Genomic DNA, 25,437 nt, shown 5'->3' with positions numbered 1-25,437 from the left:
ATGAGGGGAGCTCAAATTTTCAGCGAAAACTGGTAAATTTACATTACTTAGCAAAAAACGTAGAGTGAAATCAAATTTTCAGACGAAAACTGATAAATTCACACTATTGAACAAAAAAAAAGACCAACCCATCCCGAGGAACAACAAAGGTTTGCCTCATAAATATATTAGTCTAGCAGTATGAGGTCATCACTCGTAAATACAATATTGTTGGTTCAAATTCGTTCAAATACATTATAAATATGGAATATATGTATTAAATAAATTGTGATTAAAAGAAACATTAATTTTTACTTCGTCAAGAAGACATTATGTTTTTAACTTCGTCATGAAGTCTTGATCAAAAGTGATTTTATTGCTACGTCACTTGCATCAGCATAAACTTCTCCGTAAACAGCCTGGATTATAATTATTTCCGTACTATAACAATTAAGTTATTTAGTTATTTATATAAACAGCCTGGATTATAATTATTTCCGTACTATAACAATTAAGTTATTTAGTTATTTATATATCTATGAAGTTTTGTTTTTATAAATTAGACAAAACATTGATATATTTGTTCTGATAATTTCCTTTTACAAAAATTCCAAAGCAAAGAATTTAATTTTTGAGGTGACGTGCCATTAACGGCCGTGCATGCACGTCGTTAACAGGGGGTCCACTAGCTTTCACAAGTGTGTGACAGGTGGCAATCATCCGGAATGTCCATCGACATAAGACGATACAAGTTCTAGTAAGTTTTGACAAATGTGAAATGTTCTTATTCTTATACATTTATTATGTATGCAAAACAACCAAGTTTAAGATTTGAAATGAACAAAGATGTAACCTTTGAAGAGCTATAAGTTTTTTTTTTCTTTTTTTTTTCACAGTAACTAATGAAGTCTCATAATTCACCCTTCAGTTTATAATCAACCATAATAGAGTTTTTATTCCAGTTGATTTATTTGATTAATAAAATAGTCTTTGAGTTGGGTTAGGATTGAAATGAGTTTAAGCATATTTAGGATTGAGTTTGAAAATTGCTTATTGGCTTATTTGTGTTTTCAAAAAGCCAATAAGTGACAAAGTGTTTGGCAATCATAAAAATCATTTTTATTTTAGCTTTTTGAAGGGTTAAAAAACATTTTTATAAAAGCCCAAAATTCTGACTTTTTAAAATGGTTTTTTGAAAAAACCAATAAACATTTTTCATACTCAATCCCAAACATAGTTGGGAGGTATTGTAATTTGTGCGTTTTATTTTATAATAATAAATAGAGCCGAACAAGTTGTTCAACCTCGTATTCGTGTGTCTGATCAAAAGCCTGATTTTCAAAAAAAAAAAACTTACAACGGGTTTGTTTTATTTTAACATTGTTATATACAATATATATTTTTTTTTAAGTATTTAAAGTTTCATACTTGTTCAACATCTTTACAACTATATATTTTTTGGAACCATCATCTTTACTTAAACCAAACTCAATACTTCGTGTAGAAGACTCATCGGACATTGAATACAACTGTGGAGCCCCATACTCATTTTGACCCATAATGTTAAGTATGCGTTTTAAAATTACTCATATTAATAATTCAATTTATACTAGCTTGTCATTAAACCCATTGGGTCTATTTTTATCATCTTTAGTACCACACTTTTTAAGGGTATCATTAGATATATGATTATATTCCCATCATAGTCTCTTCTTTACCTAAAACAAAATTTTATATTAGAAATAATTATTATAAGAAATTAGGTGATTTTAACAATGAAAATGAAGTGAAAATGAGAGGAAATGATGTAAAAGGGGACGCGTTGTCCCTCAAAGCTGCTATCATGATCCCATAAACTTTTTGGGTTTCATTCACGTGCCTCCCACCCATCTTTTGCTTTCTTAGAATATTCATCCACTTGAATATTCTTAGCTTAACTTAACTTAACTTACTCGGTGATATATAACAATTTATGAATTTTTAACTTATAATTTAAGTGGTATTTTTACTATGCTCGGAATAATTATAAATTAACATTATAGTGTATATGATACTTGTTTTCATGCATTCAAGTGTTCAACGGTGGAGTAAACGCTAAGGTTGGAAAAAATTATGTAAATTAAATGTGTAATTTTATTTTACACGTTGAAAGTTAGTTTTTTATAAATGCCACTAAACTGATATCAGGTGTTACAAACTCGAAAGAAAACTGTTACATACTTAGATGATAAAGTCATATCGGGCCAAGATGTTCACAAATCTTAAATGATTTTACACTGTCAGCCTGCCATTGATGAACGAAAACTTTAAACATATAATCACACAAATTAGTAACTTTACCCTAAGAGCATGAGTCGCAATGGCGGACAAAAGCTTAATAAGTCAGGAGGGTATAGACCCCACTAAGCTTTCACTAGCCCTTAGTAATTTCAGATTTTTATAGTGTTAAATCTTGTTAAAAAATATTAGGTCCCCTTTAGTTTTCTTTTAGCCCCCCCCTCCCCAAGTTCTAAATTTCTCTCAAGTCTCAACCCAGTAAACAAGCCCAACTCATTGAAAAACTCCATTTGTTAGTGATCAAATGAGAAAAATAGAACAAAAAGCCTAACATGGACAATTCAAGCGATCAAGCCGCTGTCGGCCATATTCCAACCGAAATCAGAAGGGATATTAGGTTCGATATCATTTGGTGAATTAGAGTAGTCGCATTATCGCAAGCATCCAATTAAAATCAAACACGATATATCAGGTTGGTATGGCTTGAGTAATTGAGTTTTTATGTTGAATTAAACTGTTGAAGTTTTAATCCATATGTTAATTCTATTTTTTTTTATTGCTTGAGCATTGTGAGAACTCAGTAGCAAATATTGTAGTTTTTATCTTTTAAATTTAATTGCTCGAGTTATATAAAATAAAACTAAAAGTTACATAAAATAAACTGAAAATGATTGAATTTTTGGCTTAAATTTGTTGTCTGATAGGTGTCATGTAACATTCTTATAATTGAAACTCTAGACCTAGCTTAGTTGATTAAGATCTTCCTAGGTTAAGAGTTTTGGATTACCAACCTTGTCAAAGAGATGAGATACGAAGAAAGTGTTGCTTATTGTTTGCCCCCCGCTGAATAAAAATTATGAATCCGCCACTGATGAGTCGCCTGTCAATCAAAATTCAACACTCATAGAACTCAAATCCAAATGCCTACTGTTGAATCATGAATTGAAGTCGTGAGTTAGCGCTAATTAAAGACGGATAACAATATACAAAGCTACTTTTAATTATTCCATTTTTAACATCTAACATTGTTGTTTACCAAATCTTAATACTAACAAAACATGTCACGCCTAGCAAAACGAGCATATTTACGTTAGTCTTGACAAGCTAAAACGAATTTACACAATATTAAAAGACATGCATATATAGCCATCTTGTAAACGAAAGAAAAGAATTTAACTTTATGTCAAAACTACATTTTGATATAAGACATTAAGAGGAATTATATTTGACGTTTCTAACTATTTTTCAAATATGAATGAAACATGTTTAGATTTACACTTATACAAGGATGAAGGTATTGAGTGTTCTGACCTAAACATTTGGTACAAAATTCAATAATACATATTCAAAAAGCCTTTATGGTAAACTAACTACCAGACACGTTGGATTTTACAGGCCAACAACCTCAACTATTGAAGGATGATCAAAACCATTTGTTGCTCGTTTGAAGTCATCGTTTTCTATTATACTCTGTTATAAACCCATACATATACATATGTACATAGTATGACTCATGGTTTACACACATTATGATTTCATTACTAAAAATGTATAGTTATTCATCTAACGAGTCTATTTATATACATATGTGCATAGTATGACATATTTGTTATCGATAAAGATTAAGGTATCCGAAACATTATTCATCTAATGAGTCTATTTATTTGACACAACGATAGAAAATATGCAAAATGTGCGAGTATTACTTAATTAAAAAAGAAAATAACATACATCATGATTGCATTATGGGGCCCAGCAAGGGAAAACTTTGTGTACTACATATGCTACACCATAAACTCTAAAACTATGTACACCATGCTACAATTCAAATTACAATAAACTAACAACATATTAACCAAAAGAATCAAACTTTACTACTTTGCATGACCCTTTTCGCCCTCCCGGCTTTTCCATTCAAAAGGTACAAGTTTCCTCAATTTTGATGGCTTGTTTGGTAACTTTGCAAGCGGGGCAGTCATTGATCTTTTCAACAGGCTACCGCTACTTTATGGTGTTTTAGTTCCATCGGTGAACTCTTATTCTTGAACAATTTACTTGGAGATGATGATCTGCTGGATTGAGGTGTAAAATCTGACCAGTGGAATTGACCTTTGGTGGGGTCGTTGACTATGTGACCTGGCGCCTAAGAAATCAGCCGCTTGTTGTTGGTCACTGATGGAGGCGATGAATAAAGTGGTGCATTGCGTCCTCTCTGCAGGCAATCCTGTAAACAAAGTCACGAAGCCCTGATTAAACGAATAAGTTATCAAATTTCAAAACGGGTCGATAAATTAAGCTAATCGAACAGGGGATGGCTTAAAGACAACCACATTACAAAGAAATCAGAGTTGGTTGACAAAAGTTTGAAGGCGATAAATGAGGGAGGTTTAGGGTTTGATATATGAGTTTTGGAGAACGACCATGACATGTGATGAAAACACAGACGGTGACGACAATGGTGGATTCAAACGCCAAAAGACAAACAAAATGCAAGCAAAATCAATAGAGAAATCGATCTAGTTACCAGACGGAGTGCCCCTGTGATAGCACGAACAAACCGCAGAGGCACGCAACCTAGGGAGCAAGACGACACTATACGTACTTGTAATTCATGCATAAAAACACGTCGGAGTAGAACAGCAACAGACCGAGTGTAGTAAGAAACTATGCAGTCAATCTCGGTGGTATATCAGTGGTATCTCAGTTATCTGTCCTCGTGTGAAATATCGATCAAAATATCGGCCAGATTATCGGTACCGATAATATTGGCAATATTGACCGATATTTCACCGATATTCCCGATATGAGTGTTTTAAGTCTTAATTTTCAACTTTTAGTGTTTAATGTTGGTGTTTCGAGTATTAACCAGTTCCTACTTTCTACAATTGTTAGTGTTGCAAAAGGTTAATTTGTTAATAGGAGAATATACTGAATTGTTAGTGTTAAACTGCTATATATATATAAATTCTACATGATGTTAAAATTACCGATAGATAACCGATATCTCAAATATCGGTCATCGGCCGATATCCGATATTTTTCCCCATTAACTGCTTAGGTAAGAAACTTGTTAACATATAATTTAAGGAAAAACAGAACAATTTAAACTCAAAAAAAGAAAGAAAGAAATATACTTAAGGCCTAAACACCTGTAGAACTCAATCTTCAAGACCAAAAGAAAATGACAGGCATTTGGTCGAACACCTGGTGTGCAGCCTAAAAAGAGTACAAAAAACCAAAATACATCAAACCCTAATTTCATCAGCAAGCATGACAACAGACGAAACCGAATAAGCAATGCACACACTAACACTAAAACCCTGATTTCATTAGAAAAAGCAAGAGGAACGACACTAATTACCTGATGAGAAGAAGAAGAAGAAGAAGAAGAAGAAGAAGAAGAAAAGGCCAAGCATAACAGAGTACAAAAATGTGCTGTTTTAAATTAATAACTCTTCGAAAGTCGGATTCCTTTTCAACGTGTAAAAATATTATTGGCGTGAAGAAATATCCCGGTAATGGCTACGGTTTGTCCGGAACGTGAGAAGAATGAGAGTAGGTGGAGCATGTTTTTTTCTCATCCGAGTTTACTCAAATGCATTCTCGGTTTTAAAATACTAACGAAAATAGGGAAAGAAAGGAAAAGAAATTATATATTTTTAAACGAAATTCTTGAGTTAAAATAAAAGAATATAAACAGAAGTGTTAATTATATTCTTAATTTAGATAGGAAGGAAAAGATAGAAAAAAATTGTAAGTTTATAATCATGTAAGGAAAAGATATGGTAAATTAGTAATATTGTCATGACTATAAACTTTCCTTCAGAATCCGGCCATATTTGACTGGAAAATTTTGGAGGAAAAAAACACTAAATTTTCTTTTCATTCTTTTTCTTTTCTTTTAATGAAAAAACTCAAGAATGAAAAAAGAAAAATTTTCTTATCTTTTCTTATCTAAACCCTTAAATAAAAAACTCAAAAATGCAGTGTAAGTGTTTGATCTCCTAATGGTGTAAGGTACCTCATATTTTTGCTTTTTGTGTTCGGGATTTGGTTGTGTTGTATAAATTTTTGACATTTCATGAAGCAAAAGCGAAAGTGTTTCATGCGGTTTGTTTAATCACAATGTGGTGCTTTTGGAAGAAACGGAACGCCTTAGTCCACAATGGAAAGCCGGCTAACCTTCGATATTTGATTGAAGAGAATAAAGCTCTTGGTTATATCTGGATCAAGCATAGATCTAAAAGGAAAGGTTTAACGTGAGAGGACTGGACCAAGTTTCGATTGTAATAAGTAGTTGTTCTTGATCTTGTTGTTTGGCGGTGGGCCTTGGTGATGTCAAGCCTGTTTTTTTCTTATAATTGTAATTGGCGGTGCTAGCTTCTTGCTAGTATACTAATAAAACTTTGTCTGCCTTTCAGAAAAAAAGTATCGTAGTTACATATATCATTACAAATATTAGTTAAACGTGTTGGACAAATGCATAGAAAAAGAACAATATATTTACACTAAAACGGAGTTACACATAATATTAAAAGATATACATGACCATTATTTTTTTAATATATGAAGTAACATCATTTCGGGTTGTGTTTTAACGAAAAAAACAAATCAAAAAAATATGGTCAAGACTCAAGAGAAGAAGACGCAGAGAAGAAAGATAAGCTTTTATGTCAAAATTTCATTTTGATATCACACATTAAGAATTAGATTTGACGGTTAAAACTAGTTTTTAAATATGAATGAAACATGCTTAGACTTTAGAGCCATACGAATGATGAAGGTATCAAGTATTTTGAACTAAACATGTGGTTCGCTTATTCAAAAAGCCTTTATAGTTTATGGTGAAATATAACATATGCTAGATCTAACAACTTCCCCGAAAGATCAAAAACCATTTGTTGCTCGTTTGAAGTCTTCCTTTTCTATTATACTCTCTTATATGCCCATACATATACCAATTAACATAGTATAACTCATTGTTTTTACACAGGAGGCAATATGTATAAGAAAAAAAGATAAAGAAGGAAAAAAAAGGATAAAATTTAAAAGTGAATAGAGATGCGGGGTATCGATCCCCGTACCTCTCGCATGCTAAGCGAGCGCTCTACCATCTGAGCTACATCCCCTTTTAATAGGATTTAATATACAAAATAACTTATAGAGTTATAAAACTCAAAGTTTAATCAAAAGAAATACAAATGTCACAGTAAAAACACAATATATGAACTCTAAAAATCATTAAAAACACATTCGTTATCGGTGAAAGTTTAAAGTTTCCGAAACATTATTCATCTAACGAGTCTATTTATTTATCACGCGATAGAAACTATGCAAAATGTGCGACTATAAGGAAAAAGAAAATAACATACATAGCTGGTTGAATTATGGGCCCAACAAGGGAAACTTTTCTGTACTACAAATACTACACCATAAACTCTAAAACTATACACACCAAACTACCAATTCAAATTACAGTAAATTAACAACATAATTGACCAAAAGAATCAAATTTTACTACTTTGCATGACCCTTTTCGGCCCCTCGGCTTTTCCACTCAAAAGGTACAAGTTTCCTCAGTTTTGAAGGTTTGTTTGGTAATTTTGCAGGCGGGGCAGTCATTGATCTTTTCAACAGGCTACTGCTACTTTCATGGTGTTTTAGTTCCATCGGTGAACTCTTATTCTTGAACAATTTACTTGGAGATGATGATCTGTTTGATTGAGGTGTAAAAGTTGACCAGTGGAATTGACCTTTGGTGGGGTCGTTGACTGGTTGTTTCAGCTTCTTTGAACTATGTGACCTGGCACCATCTGGACCATTGGTGGATCCCACGGGTGGTCTTGAACTCGGGATGGTGAATAATGCTTTTTCGAGCTTCTCGTCTGATGTTAACTTGCTAGTTCCTATAGATTTCTGGGAAGATTTCCTATGCCAGCTGGCGAGCCCATATTGGTTGCGCTTACGAAACTCTGCTGCAATGCTGCATAATGTTTGTGCAGCAGACAACGCCCTTGGAGAATGTTGTTCACCTGTGATAGAACAAGTAGATTTATAAAGTTATTATATATTAATATATCCCTATTTTTCATCATGGAAAATGCACATATTATTATTAATCTTTTCACAAACATGCAACCTTTAGAAGCTGTTGTGCGGGTCCCAGAAGGTGTTATTTCTTGATCAACCTTTACAGTTGACTGCGGCTGTTGGGTTTGTAACGGGACTAGGCTCTGATTATACGTAAAAGACTGAAAATCCTGAAGATAAGTAGTAGCATTTATGTCCCGTAAAGAAGCGGTTGACTTTCCCATTTTGACCCATCTACTTTGGCACGCGCTCTTACTCGGTGTTGACTTGACCACATCTAGGTTAGCTTTGAAATGTCCTCCAGAAACATGCGACCAAGGAAACATTGGTAAACTACCTCCATTGTGTACTGTCGTTATTAATAACGTTAACAGTTAATGCATAATAAAAAAGAGAAAATTACAGCAATAGTCCTCGTGGTTTGATCATTTTGAAATTCTGGTCCCCAGAGTTTTATAATTGCAAACTCAGTCTAAACATTTATGAGAGGGTTGCACGTTTAGTCCCCACCATTAATCCCAGTTATTTTCCAACGAAAAAGGGATGCCATGTGTCATTTCAGCGATGGTAATTGTGTCTTTTCAAACACGGAACACTAATAATACTCTCCTTCAAATTCTAAACTCCTAATGTTCACTTCATCACCTTCAATAACCGAACCCTCGATTTTTCACTGATCAAAGGTGATAAGGTCAATGCTACGAGTTCTGGAGTTTAAAAGAGTATGTTATCAAGGTCCCGTGAATGAAAAGACACAATTACCCTAACATGAATGACACATAACACTTATCCGTTAAAAACTAACTAGGATTAACGGTGGGAACTAAACAAAAAACCCGTCTCAAATGTTTGAACTAAGTATGCAACTTTTAAAATGTGGGACCAAACTTGCAATATGGTCAAACCACAGGGGCCATTTGTGCAATTTTCTATAACGAAACGTTTATAAAAGTTACCTTTTAAAGACAAAGTAGGCTTCATACTGTCAAGAAGCATAACATCAAGATCCTTATCTGGAGGAAGAGTTAAACGGTCCAAAATATCTTTCGGTTCAAACAATGGAAACTGAAGTATATTTGCACGGTTATTAATGGCACCCGCGCAACTTTCCACCTTAAATATAACCTGTTAATTGTATTTAGTTAGGGTTTTTTTAGCCCATTTGGTTAGATAGAGCCCATGGGCCCTTTATTGGCTGTTAGCTAGGGTTTGATGTGTATATATAGATGTAGTGGGTTATGTATTATTCACACCTTCAAGTAATAAACAATACTTTCCTATAAACCATTTCTTTACATGGTATCAGAGCTAGAGCTCTTGGTACAAACCCCTGTCTGAATATCAATTCCCGTTTAAGTTCCAGAAGTTCAAGACCTGCTACTTTTCACCATCACTGTTCATCACTTACTGTTCATCCCTGCTACTGTTCACTCCTGTTCCAGTTTCGGCCAAAACCGTTTATCTCACCTCCACCACCACTGAACTCGTCACCCCTCGACTTGCCGACCCTAAAAAAAAATCACTGCCGCACCACCACTGACGCGCCACCACGCGCTGCCGTCATTTGCAGCCGCTCTCCCACGCGCTGGCGCGTGAAGGAGCGTGCGACGCCGCTGCAGCCGGTTTTTTCTTCCAGTACTGTCGGAATAATATTCCGACTAACCTCCTGCTCCGCAACCGCCTTTCGCCGTCTGCCACCACCACCTTCTGCCATCACCCGCCACCTGCTGTTCCGACAAGTTTTATTTAAAACCTAAATCAGTTCTGGTCCACGTTGTGCGTTTCGGTTCCACAAATATTGTTTGAAATCACCTGCCTAGTTCTGAGTTTGTTGGGTATTGTCAAGTTCACCATCACTTGTTCCCAATTCCGTCTTTTACAATGGAAGAGAAACACACGTATACATTTACTAAGGAGGAGCATGATCTGATTCAACGGTTTCTTGCCTCCCAGTTGAATCCTCCTCAAACCAACTCAGCACATCCGAGTAAGTTTTCTAGCCTCGACTCATCGTGGGTAATCGATTCTGGAGCCACACATCACATGACTGGGAATCGGGGCATTTTTTCTAGTCTTCAAAATGTTTCCCATACACCGGTACGTCTTGCCGATGGATCTTCATGTCCCGTTCTCGGCATAGGATCCATCAGCAACTCGGAAAACCTAAAACTGTCTTCTATCCTATTTGTTCCTAAATTTCCTACCAGTCTTTGTTCAGTGAGTCAGATTACCAAACAAAACAACTGTTCTGCGACCTTTTACCCAACTCACTGCGTTTTTCATGAACTAGGAACAAACCGGGTAATTGGTACTGGTTTTGAATCAGGAGGTCTCTATCGTATATCCCTGTTTTCGCATCCTGTAGCAAACTTATGTGATTCCGCTGTCAGGGAGGCTCACTGTCGGTTAGGTCATCCCTCTACAGCGGTTCTAAGGCAAATGCAACCAAATTTACCACTTTCCTCTTTTAATTTTCATTGTGAGTCGTGTCAACTTGGTAAACATACCAGGCGTCCCTATCCCCCTAGGGTACCTAATCGAGTCAGTTCTTGTTTTGAACTGTTGCATTCTGACGTATGGGGTCCTTGCCCTATCAAATCTACGTTGGGTTTTGAATATTTTATTACCTTTATTGATGACTATTCTCGCACTACTTGGGTTTATTTGATGAAATCTCGTAGTGAGGTATTTTCCATATTTCGAGAATTTAATGCTTATGTTCAAAACCAATTTAACACCACCATTAAAACTTTACGTTCTGATAATGCTAAAGAATACTTTTCCACCGACTTTTCTTCATACTTAAAAACCAACGGCATTATTCATGAGTCATCGTGTGCGTATACATCTCAACAAAATGGTGTGTCCGAACGCAAAAATCGTCACATATTGGATGTTGCTCGCACAATCATGATCCAGTCACGTGTTCCTCATCGTTTTTGGGGAGATGCCGTTCTCACTGCCACATATTTGATTAACCGCATGCCCACACCCGTTCTTCATGGTAAAACACCGTTTTCTGTACTATTTCCCAACGATGATCCATTTCCTCTCGCACCTAAAGTTTTTGGTTGCGTCGCCTATGTTCATGACCATCGTCCGAAAACCATCAAACTTGATCCCCGAGCCATTCGTTGTGTCTTCCTTGGTTACTCACGGGTTCAAAAAGGGTATCGATGCTATAGCCCTTCTCTTCACCGCTACTTTACTAGTGCCGATGTCACTTTTAATGAGCCCTGTCCTTACTTTCCTGAGTGTTCCACTCCTGTTTCTGACCCATTTCCTGACCTCGATATACCCACATCTCCCTTCATCCCCACCATTCCTGTGTCAGTTCCTTCTACCGATCCAATCTCCTCTGATTCTGACCCACCGATAGAATCTCCGCCACTGCTTTTCACATATGCTAGGCGAAGTAGGGGTCAAACATCAGCGACTCTTGAATCACAACCTGGCCACGACCCCGAAATACCCTCCGATACTCCGCCTACATCTGACACACCTGTTTATGACCCTCCTGGTGCCCCACTTCCCGATATACCTATTTCCTTTCGCAAGGAACCCCGGACATGTACTCGTTACCCAATTCAGGACTATGTTGCCTACACCCACCTATCTCCTGAATCTCATGCGTATACCACTACCCTTGATTCCTACCCGATTCCCAAAAATGTGACGAGCGCTCTCGCTCACCCAGGATGGAGACAGGCTATGGAAGATGAAATTGGGGCTCTAAAGTCCAATCATACATGGGATCTTGAAACACTTCCTAAAGGGAAGCGTATTGTTGGTTGTCGTTGGGTGTTTACGGTTAAACTACACCCGGATGGCTCCCTACACCGCTTAAAGGCTCGGTTGGTTGCAAAAGGGTATTCTCAGGCATATGGCATTGATTACGATGAAACTTTCTCTCCGGTTGCTAAAATGCCATCTGTCCGTATTTGCATCGCTCTTGCTGCCATTAATCATTGGCCGCTCCACCAGCTTGATGTCAAGAACGCCTTTCTTAACGGTGTTCTTGAGGAGGAGGTATATATGGAGCAGCCCCCAGGGTTCGTCGTTGAGGAGGAGGCCTCGAAAGTTTGTAGACTACGTCGTTCTCTATATGGTCTTAAACAGTCTCCCAGGGCATGGTTTGGTCGATTCTCTAGTGTCATGGGACAGTTTGGGATGACTCGGAGTTCCTACGATCACTCTGTCTTCTTTAGACACCAGAAAGGGAAGAGGATTATCGTAGTTGTTTATGTGGATGATATTATAATCACAGGTGATGACGAGATCGGGATTTCCGAACTCAAGCAGTTTCTTCAGTCTCAGTTTCAGGTCAGCGACTTAGGTCGACTGAGGTATTTCCTTGGCATAGAAGTATCCCGATCTCCACAAGGAATACTTCTCTCCCAACGAAAGTATGTTCTTGATATGTTAACTGAATGTGGCTTACTGGGTTGTAAACCTGTTGATACCCCAATGCTTCCTACGAAGAAACTCCTCCCAAAGGAAGGAGATCCAATGAAAGATCCTGAGCGATACAGACGGCTGGTTGGTAAACTTAACTATTTAACCGTCACACGACCGGATATCTCCTTTACTGTCAGTGTTCTGAGCCAATTTATGGCTACACCATACACCGGTCACTGGGATGCTGCCCTTCGTGTCTTAAGATATCTTAAGACCTCACCTGGCTTGGGCATATTATACTCTGATCAGGGTCATTGTCGTGTAGGTGCCTTCACGGAAGAAGGAGATGGTCGGATATCAGGGTTCTCAGATGCAGATTGGGCAGGTTGTCCAATTTCTCGACGATCTACCACCGGATATTGTGTGTTTGTTGGAGGAAACCTTGTATCATGGAAGAGTAAGAAGCAACACACGGTCTCCCGGTCGAGTGCCGAATCAGAATATAGAGCCATGGCAGATGTAACATCAGAGATGACATGGGTTCGTCGTCTTCTCAGAGAGCTCGGGGTTGTTTCTAATGACTTGATGAGGCTATACTGTGATAATCAGTCAGCTATTCACATAGCCAAGAATCAAGTATTTCATGAGAGGACAAAACACATTGAGGTCGACTGCCACCTTATCAGAGATCGGGTAGTAGGCACACAAATTGATCCTCCTTCCATTCAACCAATTCATGTGAAGACAAATTTCCAGCTAGCCGACATTCTAACTAAACCGCTCCGGAAAGCTCAGATAGATTTTATTTGTAACAAGTTGGGCATGATTAACATCTATGCTCCAACTTGAGGAGGAGTGTTAATTGTATTTAGTTAGGGTTTTTTTAGCCCATTTGGTTAGATAGAGCCCATGGGCCCTTTATGGGCTGTTAGCTAGGGTTTGATGTGTATATATAGATGTAGTGGGTTATGTATTATTCACACCTTCAAGTAATAAACATTACTTTCCTATAAACCATTTCTTTACATAACCCAAATAATGAGCAGCTGCTTAATAGACAAATTCTTAGAAGATAAAGATTAATACAGAAATTTAACTAACCTTATTACAAGCAGACGGGTCTACTGCATCTCCTTTGTTGTCATCATTTGTGCTAGAGTTTGTTAAATAGTTAAAACTAGCATCAACAGCAGGCACCTTCGGAGTTTGAGTAAGCTTGTGGAGATGAAGAACCGAGCACGCTTCTCTAACTGACTGCAAAATACTTCCATTTAACGCTTCTGTTGACTTTTCTTTCACTTTAATGGAGTCGGGACACTTGTAACTCCCATCAAGGAGCTCTTTCAGTGACATTTCTTTCACGTGTTTTGCAAACTCACGAACATCATGTTTAGAACCGTACACCCCTGTTCCACACAATAACATTAAATGAATTAAATGAACATAATAATACAGAATAATAATATTTCACTGCAAAAAGATCCATACCGAGTACGTTATTTCCACCAGCAGCTGAACTAAAGTTCGACAAACCCGCCTTAACAGAAAAAGAATCACACTTACTCTTCGAAATTTTCCCACTCCGTTTCTCACTTCGTTTCCCAGAAACAACCGTCTTATGTCGACCCGTCTGTGTTCTATCCACAACACTGTATCTAACTACATTGTTCCCGTCAACCCCTGCCGTCACATCCAAAGAACCTTCCATATGCGCTAACCGTGACCTTCTAGAACCATTTCCATTACCATTACCATTACTTCTACAACCTTTCCCGGACTTCCTTTGCAGATGCTTACCCACCATATCAAGGCCATCAACTGCATCCCCGTTTCGAAGACCGGTCAATTCACCAGCTTGCCTGTACAGACAGGCAGCTGGTTTTGAACCATTTACATTACAATTATCATCTGTAAAACATTAGTAATAATATTAATAGCCAAATAATAGACAATTTGCAATGAATCAGAAGCAAACATAACTAACCAAACCCTAATTTAAAACTAATTCTAAACTACACGAACAGAAATGAAAAAAGCCCTAATTAATTCCGTAGACATTTAAATAACAGGACTCATATAGAATCAAACTGTACATATACTGATATACATAATAAAATAATCAGGGGAAATTAACGTACAAATTAAATAAGCGTGCTAACTGTGCGAATCAAGTGGTGTAATTACATAATTACACTACAATTAGCACGTCAATTTAATTTGTATTTGATCGAAACCCTACATAAACAATAATAATAATAATAATAAGGTACCTTTATCGGGAAGAAATGAGGATCTGATGATGTGTGTAACAACAGGAGCTGAGTCCATGGGATAATAATGATAATAATATGTGAGGTTGGATCAAGAGGAATGAAGAGCATTGAAGGAGTGATTGATTTGGGGGTTTTGAAGTTGCGGCTGAGATATATGTATATATATTAGGGCAAAGGAAAGAAATAACGAGGGAGGAGTGAGTATATATAGTTTTCGGGAAAAGAGACGGAGGAGTTTATTTACTTCGCCGGTGGTGGTAAGTAAAGTAAGTAAAAGTAAGTAAGTTTACTCCGGTTACTGCTGCTGGGTCCCCACATATATTATCCAACTCAAAAGTCCTTTTTAAGTATATTTTCATTCAATTTCACGTAATTAATAAACTACTAGTTTTATCTTATTTACTTACTTTTTTTTTCTTTTGCTAACGTTGTGTCCCGAGTCTCATTAACCGAAAGAAAGGAAAGGAAAAGGAGAGAAAAGAAGTGGAGTGGTGTGTTCCCGAGTTTCATTAAAAAGGAAGGAAAGGAAAAGAAACAAGGAAATGTGTGTTCCCGAGTTTCATTAAAGGAAAGAAAAGAAAAGAAAGGAAACGAAAAACAAGGCAAATGAAGAGTAAATTGGATGGGTTTATTTTCTTTCCAAATTGGAAAGAATTGGATGAAAAGGAAAGGAAAAAGGAAAGAAAGTGAAAATGAAAAGAAAGAAAAGGATTCCTTTCCTTTCTCTCCTTTACTCAACTCGGGAACACATGAGGAGGTTGAAAAACGAGCCTCTCCACTTTGGGTTCGACCAATTTCATTTTGTTATTATTGCGTTGGTATGTTGCGTTATTTCTGACAACAACTAAAATAACAACTAAACTCACAACACAATTGTCACAAGGTGTTTCATTCTTGTCGTGTTTTTTTCTCTTAAGAAACAAGGGAAAAATATCAAAAAGGAGCGAGAGAGTATGTTATATGATCATTCTTTCTATTCATTTCATAGTTTTTTTGTTATTGCAAGTGATTGCTACCGCGTAACGACATACAACCCGACTAGCTAGAATCGCACATGGACCAATAATATATCTCATTTCATGATAAACGTAAGTCTTAGCGGCCCGGGGAAACTTGATCTACCACACGTAAAACATCTATTTACTCTTTGCCTTTTTTAACTTTGAAAATGTGTGTCACATTGTGACCCTTAACATAATCAAAAATATGATTTAGATATTATGTTCTGTTGAGTTTGAGCCACATAGGTTCTCTTTAAATGACCGACAAACTAAAAATCTTACTCGGTGTGGTGAATGATATTTTGTGTAAGCATGTCACTCTCAAAATAACTCTATTTGGTACGGATATTCTGGATCACCCTTGGTGATGTCGTTTTCAAGTCTTCACTATCTCGTGGTCTTGTATTGTGTACTAAAGTAACAAAGTTATTACTTTTATCATTCAAATCGCTTCGTGGACATCTATTGCCGCCAATATTAGTAGGGGTGTGTAAGAAACCGAAAAAACTGATCCTAAATCGAAAAAACCGAAAATTTCAAACCGAAAAAACCGAACTGAAACAAAAACCGACGGTTTGGTTTTATGTTTTTGTTTTACATAGCGGCTCGGTTCTGGTTTTGCATGAAATAAAAACCGAACCGAATTTCTAGATTTTTATTTTTTATTTTAAGTTATTTATAAGAATTTACTAAATATGTAATTCAAATACTTTTGGCCAGATGCATAATAGTCTATTAGTTAACAAAACAAAATCATTTATACTTAAAATTCATTATTTTCGGCCAACTTTCTTTTTGGCCTAAAATTTGTAAGCTCAAATGGCAAAAACAAAAAAAAACCAAAACCGAATCTTATCCAAAACAAAAACCAAAAAAACGAAAACTGAACGATTCCAAAAATCTAAAAACCGAAGTTTTGGTTTTGGTTTTGGTTTGATTTAGCCCAAAACTGCATCGAGCCGCGTCACACTCACCCATAAATATTAGGGGTACTAATTATTATGTCCTTTTCCTATACCACTTTCCTCAATTCTTGTGGATTTACCCTTTACACAATAAGTTCTATATCACCTCCAAATGGTTTACAACTTTGTGTTTAGGCTAGAACTTAATTTAGCTGTGGAATAAAATATTTTTCCGTTTATATTTGTAAACCAAAAGTTCTTTCGCTTAGTGGCATAACAAAATAGGTTAATGCTTTGTCTTAAGAATGGGGGTTCAATTCTCGTAATTTTCAAACAAAAAAATTGTAAATATTTAAAAGTAGAGTTATATTTTCTGTATTAAAAAAAAATATTACATAGCCAATACTAACATAGTTCATTCTTTTATAATGAAAAAATTATCCATTGATGGTACCAATTCCCTCTTTCCCATGATTATCACTTCCAATTAACTGATGTCAACCCCCCCCCCCCCCCCCCCCCCCCCCTCTTCATCTTTTATCTCTTGTCCTCAACTCTATATTTTATTTTCTTAAATTTGTTTCATTACTTTTTATAAAATTTCCACATTTCCCTATATTTATCTTTATTCAAATAGATAATACTATTTTTCTTTCTTTTTTCCACTCACGTCCACTAAAAAAATATTATAAAAAGATAGGGGAAGAAAAATACGTAGCAAATTTGGGGGGTTGGATAGTTTTCTTCTATTTATGCTGAAATTTCATTATATACATGTGCATCTGTACTATTTCAACAACCAAAACCGAACCATTACGAATAAAAATCGAACCAAACCGTTAGTAATCGTTGGTTTCATGGTTTGCGCTTTTGTGAAAATATGATGGCTCAAAATACAAATGTTCACTCTGCGCGCAAAAAAGTATCGTCTTTATAAGGATGCTTTTGCATATTTTAGAGGCTAGACTGTGTTTGTAAATTCTAGTCTGGTTGCTAAGGCTAATAATAGCCTAGTATTTTGAAAGATTGTTGGGTCAAGCAATTTAGTCCAATCAAGCTTGGATCAATAAATCTATCTGCAAATTCAAGCTTTAATTGAAGAATTATGTAAATACAAGAAACTACAGTGGTCCACAAAATTGTTAGTTGCGAAATATCTAAAAATAACTTATAAAGAATATAAGCAAGCAATATTAATAATAGGTGTATGCATAAGGTATTGACGAGCAAATCGTGGATAGTGAAAATCCAATGTTTAGAGACAAGAACTTTGATATTTGTTTTTAAAATGACAAAAAATAATTGTAAATAATTAATTATGGTTTTCTTAGTGGTTACCACCTGCTAATAGGTAAAAACAATAAAACGAAAAAAAAAATTATACCTGTGTACCGTTTGAGTATCGAAAGCGACACCACCGTAAATAATCCTGCATTTTAACCATCTTTGTATTTTTAGTGCAATGCAATGAAAGTGTTTTGGTATCTTAATGCATGTTTTTCATTATAAATGCATAACAAAGTTATTTATAACCATGAATCTACAAGCCTGATCTTTTACTACTTTGTAAAGTTCTTTTATTCATGATGAGGTTTATTACAATCTATCGAGCAAACCTTCAATGGTCTTGTTGAAAGATCATACATCAATATTCAAGACAAGTAATACGATGTGTTATTGAGTTTCATGTGAATATATTTAGATAGTATTTTATATTATAAAATTAGTTAGGATATTCACCTTCCCGGCGGATTTTGAGAATAAGAGTGAAACAATTTGTGTATTTTGACCAATGACTACTTGATTTGGATGACAATCTAATGCTTAAAAACAAGAACTTTGATATTGGTTTTTAAAATGATAAAAATAATTTTAAATAATTAATTATGGTTTCATTAGTGGTTGCTACTTGCTAAAAGGTAAAGGAAAAGTCAAAAAAATAATTGTGTACCGTTTAAGTATCGAAAACGACAACACCAGAAATACCGTCCTTTTGTTTTTTTCAACATATAATATCAATTCTATAAGTCCCAAATTAATCTACCATAAATAATGGGATGTAATACTTACTTAATGGAGATGATTCATTCCTTTGAGTGTTTGATGAAGATGATGCCATGATGATGATCAAGATTAAGAGTCTAATTGCCCTTGAATTAAGATGGATTGAATTATGATGTTATAGAGTTTTGTCAGAGTGATCGTATGAATGGATGATTGAACGATCGTATGATGACAGTTAATTAGGGTAACGACTCATCAATCCTTTTTAACCACCATATTTACATATTAACCCCTTAAAGTATTAACTCCCATCAAATTAGATACCTTTGTTATGGGGCTACACACATTTAGTTCATATAAATGTTAAATGGTCAAAAGCCACAAAAATATTTGTAACATTCTCCCACTTGGCTGCTGGACCATTTTTACTAAAAATTTATATATGTGTGTACTATATATTCATGTAAAATAATACTAATTGGCCAAATAATAAAATTAGGTAATTTCGTTAAACCTTCTTATGATAATGATTTCATCTTCAAATTTATAGGTTAGGTGGTAAATAATACGTTTGTCTAAAATGAACATTATAGTGCACATATATTTATAAACATAGACAAACTTTACATTTGAGTGAAGTAAGAAGATAGTATCCTAAATGTGTTTACATTGTGTACATGACATTCATAAAAGGTCTCGCCTAAAGCCCATATTAATTACATGATCATTGAATATTTTGGGCGGTAGACCTTTAGTAAGTGGATTCGCTAACATGTCATGTGTGCTAATATATTCAACAATAACACTTTGGTCTTCCATTCGCTCTCGCACAAACAAGTACTTTGTGTCGAGATATAGTCCAGCACCACTTGAGCTATAACTGTTTGAAAAATTCACGGCTGCACTATTATCACAATACATTCTTATAGGCCTCTGTATGGAAGTAACAATTTTGAGTCCCTTAATAAGATTTCTTAGAATCATCGCTTGGCACGTGGCATTATAACACGCAACATATTCTGCCATCATTGTCGATGTAGTGGTCAATTGTTGTTTTTGACTCTTCCATGAAATGAGCCCACCTGATAGCATAAAAATGTATCCCGAAGTAGACTTTTTGTCATCCTTACACTTCGCAAAATCAGAGTCGGTATAGCCTATGAGTTCAAGATCACCTGACCTTCTATAAGTTAACTTATACTCTTTTGTCCCTTGTAAATATCACCACACCTTTTTAGTAGCTTTCCAGTGATCTAGGCCAGGATTTGTTTGATACCTACCTAGGATGCCAGTTATGTATGCGATATCGAGACGAGTACAAACTTGAGCTTACATTAAGCTTCCTACAACATAAGCATATGGTAGGAGTCTCATTTGTTCGAGTTCTGCCTCTGATTTAGGGCACTAATAAGACCCAAAACTATCACCCTTAACTACAGGCACTACAGTGGGAGTGCAATGTTCCATATTAAATCTTTTAAGTATCCGCTCAATGTATGCCTTTTGAGAAAGTCCTAATGTCCCAATGCATTTATTTCGATGGATTTCTATGCCAATCACATAAGAGGCTTCACCGAGATCTTTCATGTCAAAATTAGCAGATAATAATCTTTTGGATTCATGCAACATGTCTAAGTTATTACTTGCAAGCAATATGTCATCAACATACAATACAAGTATGATGAATCTACTCCCACTCATCTTAATATAAACACACTGATCTACGTGGTTTTTAATGAAATGATGTCTTTTCATTACTTCATCAAATTTGATGTACCATTGTCGAGACGCTTGTTTTAACCCATAAATTGACTTATTTAATTTGCATACCAAGTGTTCTTTTCCTTTAGGCTCAAAACCTTCGGGTTGTTTCATAAACACATCTTCATGCAAATCTCCATTTAAGAATGCAGTTTTAACATCCATTTGATGTAATTATAAGTCAAAATGTGCTACCAAGGCCGTAACTATTCTTAGAGAGTCCTTTCTTGACACAGGAGAAAAAGTCTCCTGATAGTCAATTCTCTCTCTTTGAGTATATCCTTTTGCAACCAAACGTGCTTTATAACGTTCAATGTTTCCATTAGGGTCTAATTTAGTTTTATAGACCCACTTACAACCTACAGGCTTAGAACCTTTTGGCAATTCAGTAGGTTCCCAAACATTATTTATTTTCATTGAGTTCAACTCGTCTTCCATGGCACTCAACCATTTAGCTGATTGGTCGCAATTCATGGCTTCTTTGAAAGTAGTTGGATCATCTATTTTACCCGATTCAAAGTCAGTCTCATGAAGGTAAGTCACAAAATCATAATAAACTATGGGTCGCCTAGGCTGAGAAGACCTTCTTAATGGCGGTTCTTGAGTCGCTTGTTCATTTACCTCTTGAGATGTTAATGGATTTGATGTAGATGGATTCTCAGTGTTAGTAACATTATTATTATGAGAAACCGGCAAATCATTAGGTGGTTCAAGTGGCTGACTAATGGGCACCGGTATGTCATTGAATGGTGCCTCTTCAGTTTCTACTTGAAGATTTATTTGCCTACCACCATTACTCCCACTCAAGTTTGTAAACTCAAGAAATTCAGCATGTCTAGTCTCAACAATTCTGGTAGAATGAGAAGGACAATAAAATCGGTATCCTTTTGAACGTTTTCATATTTAACTTATTGGATATCCAATAAAAGAACAACTAACAGTTTTCATATTTAACTTATTGGAATGAGGATTATATAGTTTAGCTTCAGCCGGGCATCCCCACACCTTAAAATAATTTAAATTAGGTTTCCTTCCCGTCCAAAGTTTAAATGGAGTCTTGGGACAGACTTAGAAGGAACCCGATTAAGTATGTGGGGCTGTTTTTAATGCTTCAGTCCAAAGAAATAAAGGGAAATCACAATTAGCCAACATACTACGTACCATATCCATAAGAGTACGATTACGCCTTTCAGCTACACCGTTTTGTTGAGCAGTCTCGGGCATGGTATAGTGATTTATTATACCGTGATTCTTACAAAATTCATAAAAAGGCCCCGGGCTTTGTCTAACATCGGTGTGTCGGCCGTAGTATTCCCCACCCCTATCTGATCTTACAACCTTTATTTTCCGGTCTAGTTGATTCTCAACTTCAGCCTTAAAGGTTTTAAAAGTTTCTAAACTTTCAGATTTTTCATGTATTAAATACAAGTACATATAACGCGAATAGTCATTAATAAAAGTAATAAACGACTTATTCCCTCCAATACCTGTAAGAAAAGGACCACAAATGTCGGTATGGATATAATCAAGTAATCCTGTGCTTCTAGTGGAACCTTTCTTATTTTTCTTGATCATTTTTCCTTTAATACATTTAACACATTTTTCTTCAAAATCGGAAAAGTCTAGTTTTGGTAGTACTTCATTTTTCACGAGTCGATTCATTCTTTCTCATGAAATATGGCCTAATCTTTGGTGCCATAATTTAGATGAAGTCTCTATAATTCTTTTCCTCTTTTTACATACGAAGTTTTCTTCTACATTATAAGACAATAGGGATTCTGAAAAATTATGATCTAAACGTAATTTATAAAGATCACCATCTTCTAATAGACCATAACCAACATTGTGGGAATTGAAACTAATAATACATTTACCATTTCCTAATGTAAATACATATCCATCAAGATCTAGTTTAGGTATAGAAATTAAGTTTCTAGTAATAGTTGGTACATATAAAGTTTCAAGTTAATTTAAAATGAAGCCTCCTTCCATAACTAAAGAAAGAGTCCCCACGCCTTCCACTTCAGAAACCAAGCCATTTCCCACTTTAACCGTCCGCTGGTTTCTTCCCAGCTTCCTTATTGTACGAAATCCCTGTAAAGAATTAGAAATGTGTACAGTGGAATCAGAGTCAAATCACCATGTATTGCAGGGTGCATTAATATTAAATGATTCATGAATCATAAGATTTAGGGCAATACCTTTTTTCGCTAGCCATTCCATAAACTTTGGGCAATCCCTTTGATAATGTCCTATCTTGTGACAAAAACGACATTTAGGAGTGCCTTTAGCTATGCTAGTACTTGCTCCAGGGGTAGAGAAGTTTTTGGGTTTTGACTTATTTCCCATTTCACCCTTGCCTTTGAATGTGCTCTTTTTTTTTCTTGGAGTCAAAAGTGGTTAGGTGAGCAACATCATGTTTTTCTAGCTTTAAGCGCTCCTCTTCCTGAACGCACATGGAAATCAATTCGCTCATCTTCCATTTTTCCTTTTGAGTATTATAGTTAATCTTAAAAAGATCAAACTGAGAAGGGAGAGATGTCATAATGAAGTGAACTAAGAAACCTTCACTAATTTCCATGTCTAGAGTTTCCAATTGGTTAGACATGTCATTCATCATCATGATATGCTCACGCACACCATTAGTCCCGTTATTCTTGGTAGTTAACATTCTAAGAATTAAGATACCAGCATTAGTTTTTGAGGTACCTTTGAATTGATCCTCAACCAAGTCTAAGTAGTCCTTAGCATTTTCCGAATCAGGGATGGCTCCTCTAGTGGTAGGAGAGATTGAATTCTTTATTACCATAAGAGACATTCTGTTAGAACGCTCCCACCAATCATGAATTTTCTTTTCTTCTGCCGTCGAATTATCGGCAAGAGGAGCAGGAGCATCATGCCTTAAAGAATAATCAAGGTCCATAAATCCCAATGCCAACTTAACTTATTCTATCCAAGTACCAAAGTTATTTCCGTTCAAAGGTTCTATTCCGTGCAAATAACCGGAACCTGATCGTAAAGTAGATGCTGATGCATGAAAAGAATAAATATTATGCTCAGTTATGACTATACGAAACATAATTAGGATACAAAATAAAACATATCAGATATAAATAATAACCTATTACTAACACCAAATAATAGGGAAAAAAATCCACATCATGTTCAACTATTAACATCTCGTTAGTTCAGTTAACAATTGAACTTAAAATGCTATATTAAATTATTTCTTAAATATATTTATTTTAAAATACCGTTGGGTAAGATGAAACAATATGTTTATTTCCATCATTTAAATTGTTAAACCAATTCACGTTAAGTTCATGGAATGTCAATTTAAACAATATATATTAAGCGGCTTAATATTAGTGCTTATATTGACTTGAGCGATCTATCGTTGGTTTGATCATTCAAGTCACTAAAAACACAAGCCATTAAAGATGTAGGCATGAGCATGGCTTGAGTACTGTCCCACTCGCGCTCACGATAAAGATGTAGGCATGAGCATGGCTTGATCATTCAAGTCACTAAAAACACAAGCCATTAAAGATGTAGGCATGAGCATGGCTTGAGTACTGTCCCACTCGCGCTCACGATAATATAACACATAGCCTAAGTTCAAAATTAAGTCCCCCTTAACAAGATGAATAATTCACTATAGATATAAATTTATTATACATGAAAGAAACAAACACTTAACCACGTTCCTAAAAATCCTTAAAAAAATTGCTAAGCAAGCAAGTAAATATGAAAATTAAACCACAGGTAAACATGATTGAAGAATATCTTGATCAGCTTGTGGTTATGATAACGTCTCCTCTACTTCCATGAGAGGGGTGGACCTATCAACTTTTTTAACAAAAAGTACAATTTAATTAGTATGATGATTACATAATTGAACAATTACGAAAAAAATATAAAATTAATTTTGAATATAAATATGAAAAAATAATATTGTAATGCGTCACCTTAGCAGCTAAAACAGAAGCACACCCCACATGACACCAACTTTGATTATGCTAACAGGAGTCCTCATACCCGTAACCAATGACAGGACGATTCCAGCACCCATAGCTCCCGCCGCCCTATAATGTTGCATACACAAAGTTAAGAGATCACAATTAACATATATTAATTAGTGCACCTAATAATCATATGCAATAAGTTTGTTATATATATATATATATATGCAATTAATCTTACTTGGTCAGTGCGTATGATTTCTTGCCTCTCAGTCTTTCAATGCCATAGCTTATGAATTCCGCAGTAGCCACGGCAATAGCGAAATTACGACCGGCCATCAAGGGGCTTGCAATCGTAGAGGATAGTAAAGGACAGTAGTCCCCGAATCTGGTGCAACACTATAAAAAAAGAAGTACAATTATAAAATACAATAATATTCTAGCTAGCTCTATGTTAGTTTTATTATAAAACAATAATACGTACCACTTGTAACTCAGAATTTTCAAACGGCGTTATGAGCTCATTAAAGTTTTGAATAAAGAAACTGATGACAAAACCTTCCAAGGCGACTGAAGAAACACTAAGTGACCCCAGGCAGATTATGGATAATCTGGGGGCTAAGTAATGTTTCCCTCGAAGGTTAGGTCCAGCAGAGTAGGTTGTACTTCAGGGAACCTGCAAAACAGACACCGTGAGCTCGTCACTGAGAAGGGGGGGGTTCCTCCTTGTGACCACCCTCCGGCGTGAGAATCAGTCTATATTGCTCTTTAAATATAAAAGTATATG

General features: G+C 35.7%; 2 protein-coding genes and 1 non-coding gene across 3 annotated transcripts; all 3 read right to left on the bottom strand.

The window, feature by feature from the left end:
* Nucleotides 1-7,312: 7,312 nt before the first annotated feature.
* Nucleotides 7,313-7,385, bottom strand: TRNAA-AGC (transfer RNA alanine (anticodon AGC)). Its single transcript has one exon. It is a non-coding gene; the product is annotated as a tRNA-Ala (tRNA).
* An 899-nt stretch (nt 7,386-8,284) lies between these two features.
* Nucleotides 8,285-19,953, bottom strand: LOC143581123 (uncharacterized). The gene is made up of 6 exons (XM_077063976.1): nt 19,677-19,953; nt 14,233-14,652; nt 13,846-14,150; nt 9,303-9,459; nt 8,389-8,695; nt 8,285-8,288 (listed from the first exon to the last, which is right to left on the bottom strand). Exons 1-6 carry the CDS (start codon nt 19,951-19,953, stop codon nt 8,285-8,287), a joined length of 1,470 nt encoding a protein of 489 aa, XP_076920091.1.
* A 3,085-nt stretch (nt 19,954-23,038) lies between these two features.
* On the bottom strand, nt 23,039-23,611 carry LOC143581121 (uncharacterized). Its single transcript, XM_077063975.1, has one exon. It carries the CDS (start codon nt 23,609-23,611, stop codon nt 23,039-23,041), a length of 573 nt encoding a protein of 190 aa, XP_076920090.1.
* Between the last annotated feature and the right edge of the window lie 1,826 nt (nt 23,612-25,437).

The sequence above is a fragment of the Bidens hawaiensis genome, unplaced genomic scaffold (genome assembly GCF_021521415.1).
Source record: "Bidens hawaiensis isolate Kalapana, Puna unplaced genomic scaffold, B.hawaiensis_p1.1 tig00030813_1, whole genome shotgun sequence".
Taxonomy (NCBI): Eukaryota; Viridiplantae; Streptophyta; class Magnoliopsida; order Asterales; family Asteraceae; genus Bidens; species Bidens hawaiensis.
The sequence above is the reverse complement of the archived record's forward strand: the minus strand, read 5'-3'. Positions and strand labels throughout refer to the sequence as shown.

Coding starts and splice junctions, on each gene's coding strand:
- LOC143581123 (XM_077063976.1), bottom strand. CDS start 19,953: ATGGCAGAATATGTTGCGTGTTATAATGCCACGTGCCAAGCGATGATT. Junction 14,653..19,676: donor AGCGAATCCACTTACTAAAG/GTCTACCGCCCA, acceptor AATGTTTTACAG/ATGATAATTGTAATGTAAAT. Junction 9,460..13,845: donor ACCCGTCTGCTTGTAATAAG/GTTAGTTAAATT, acceptor GTTATATTTAAG/GTGGAAAGTTGCGCGGGTGC.
- LOC143581121 (XM_077063975.1), bottom strand. CDS start 23,611: ATGGACCTTGATTATTCTTTAAGGCATGATGCTCCTGCTCCTCTTGCC.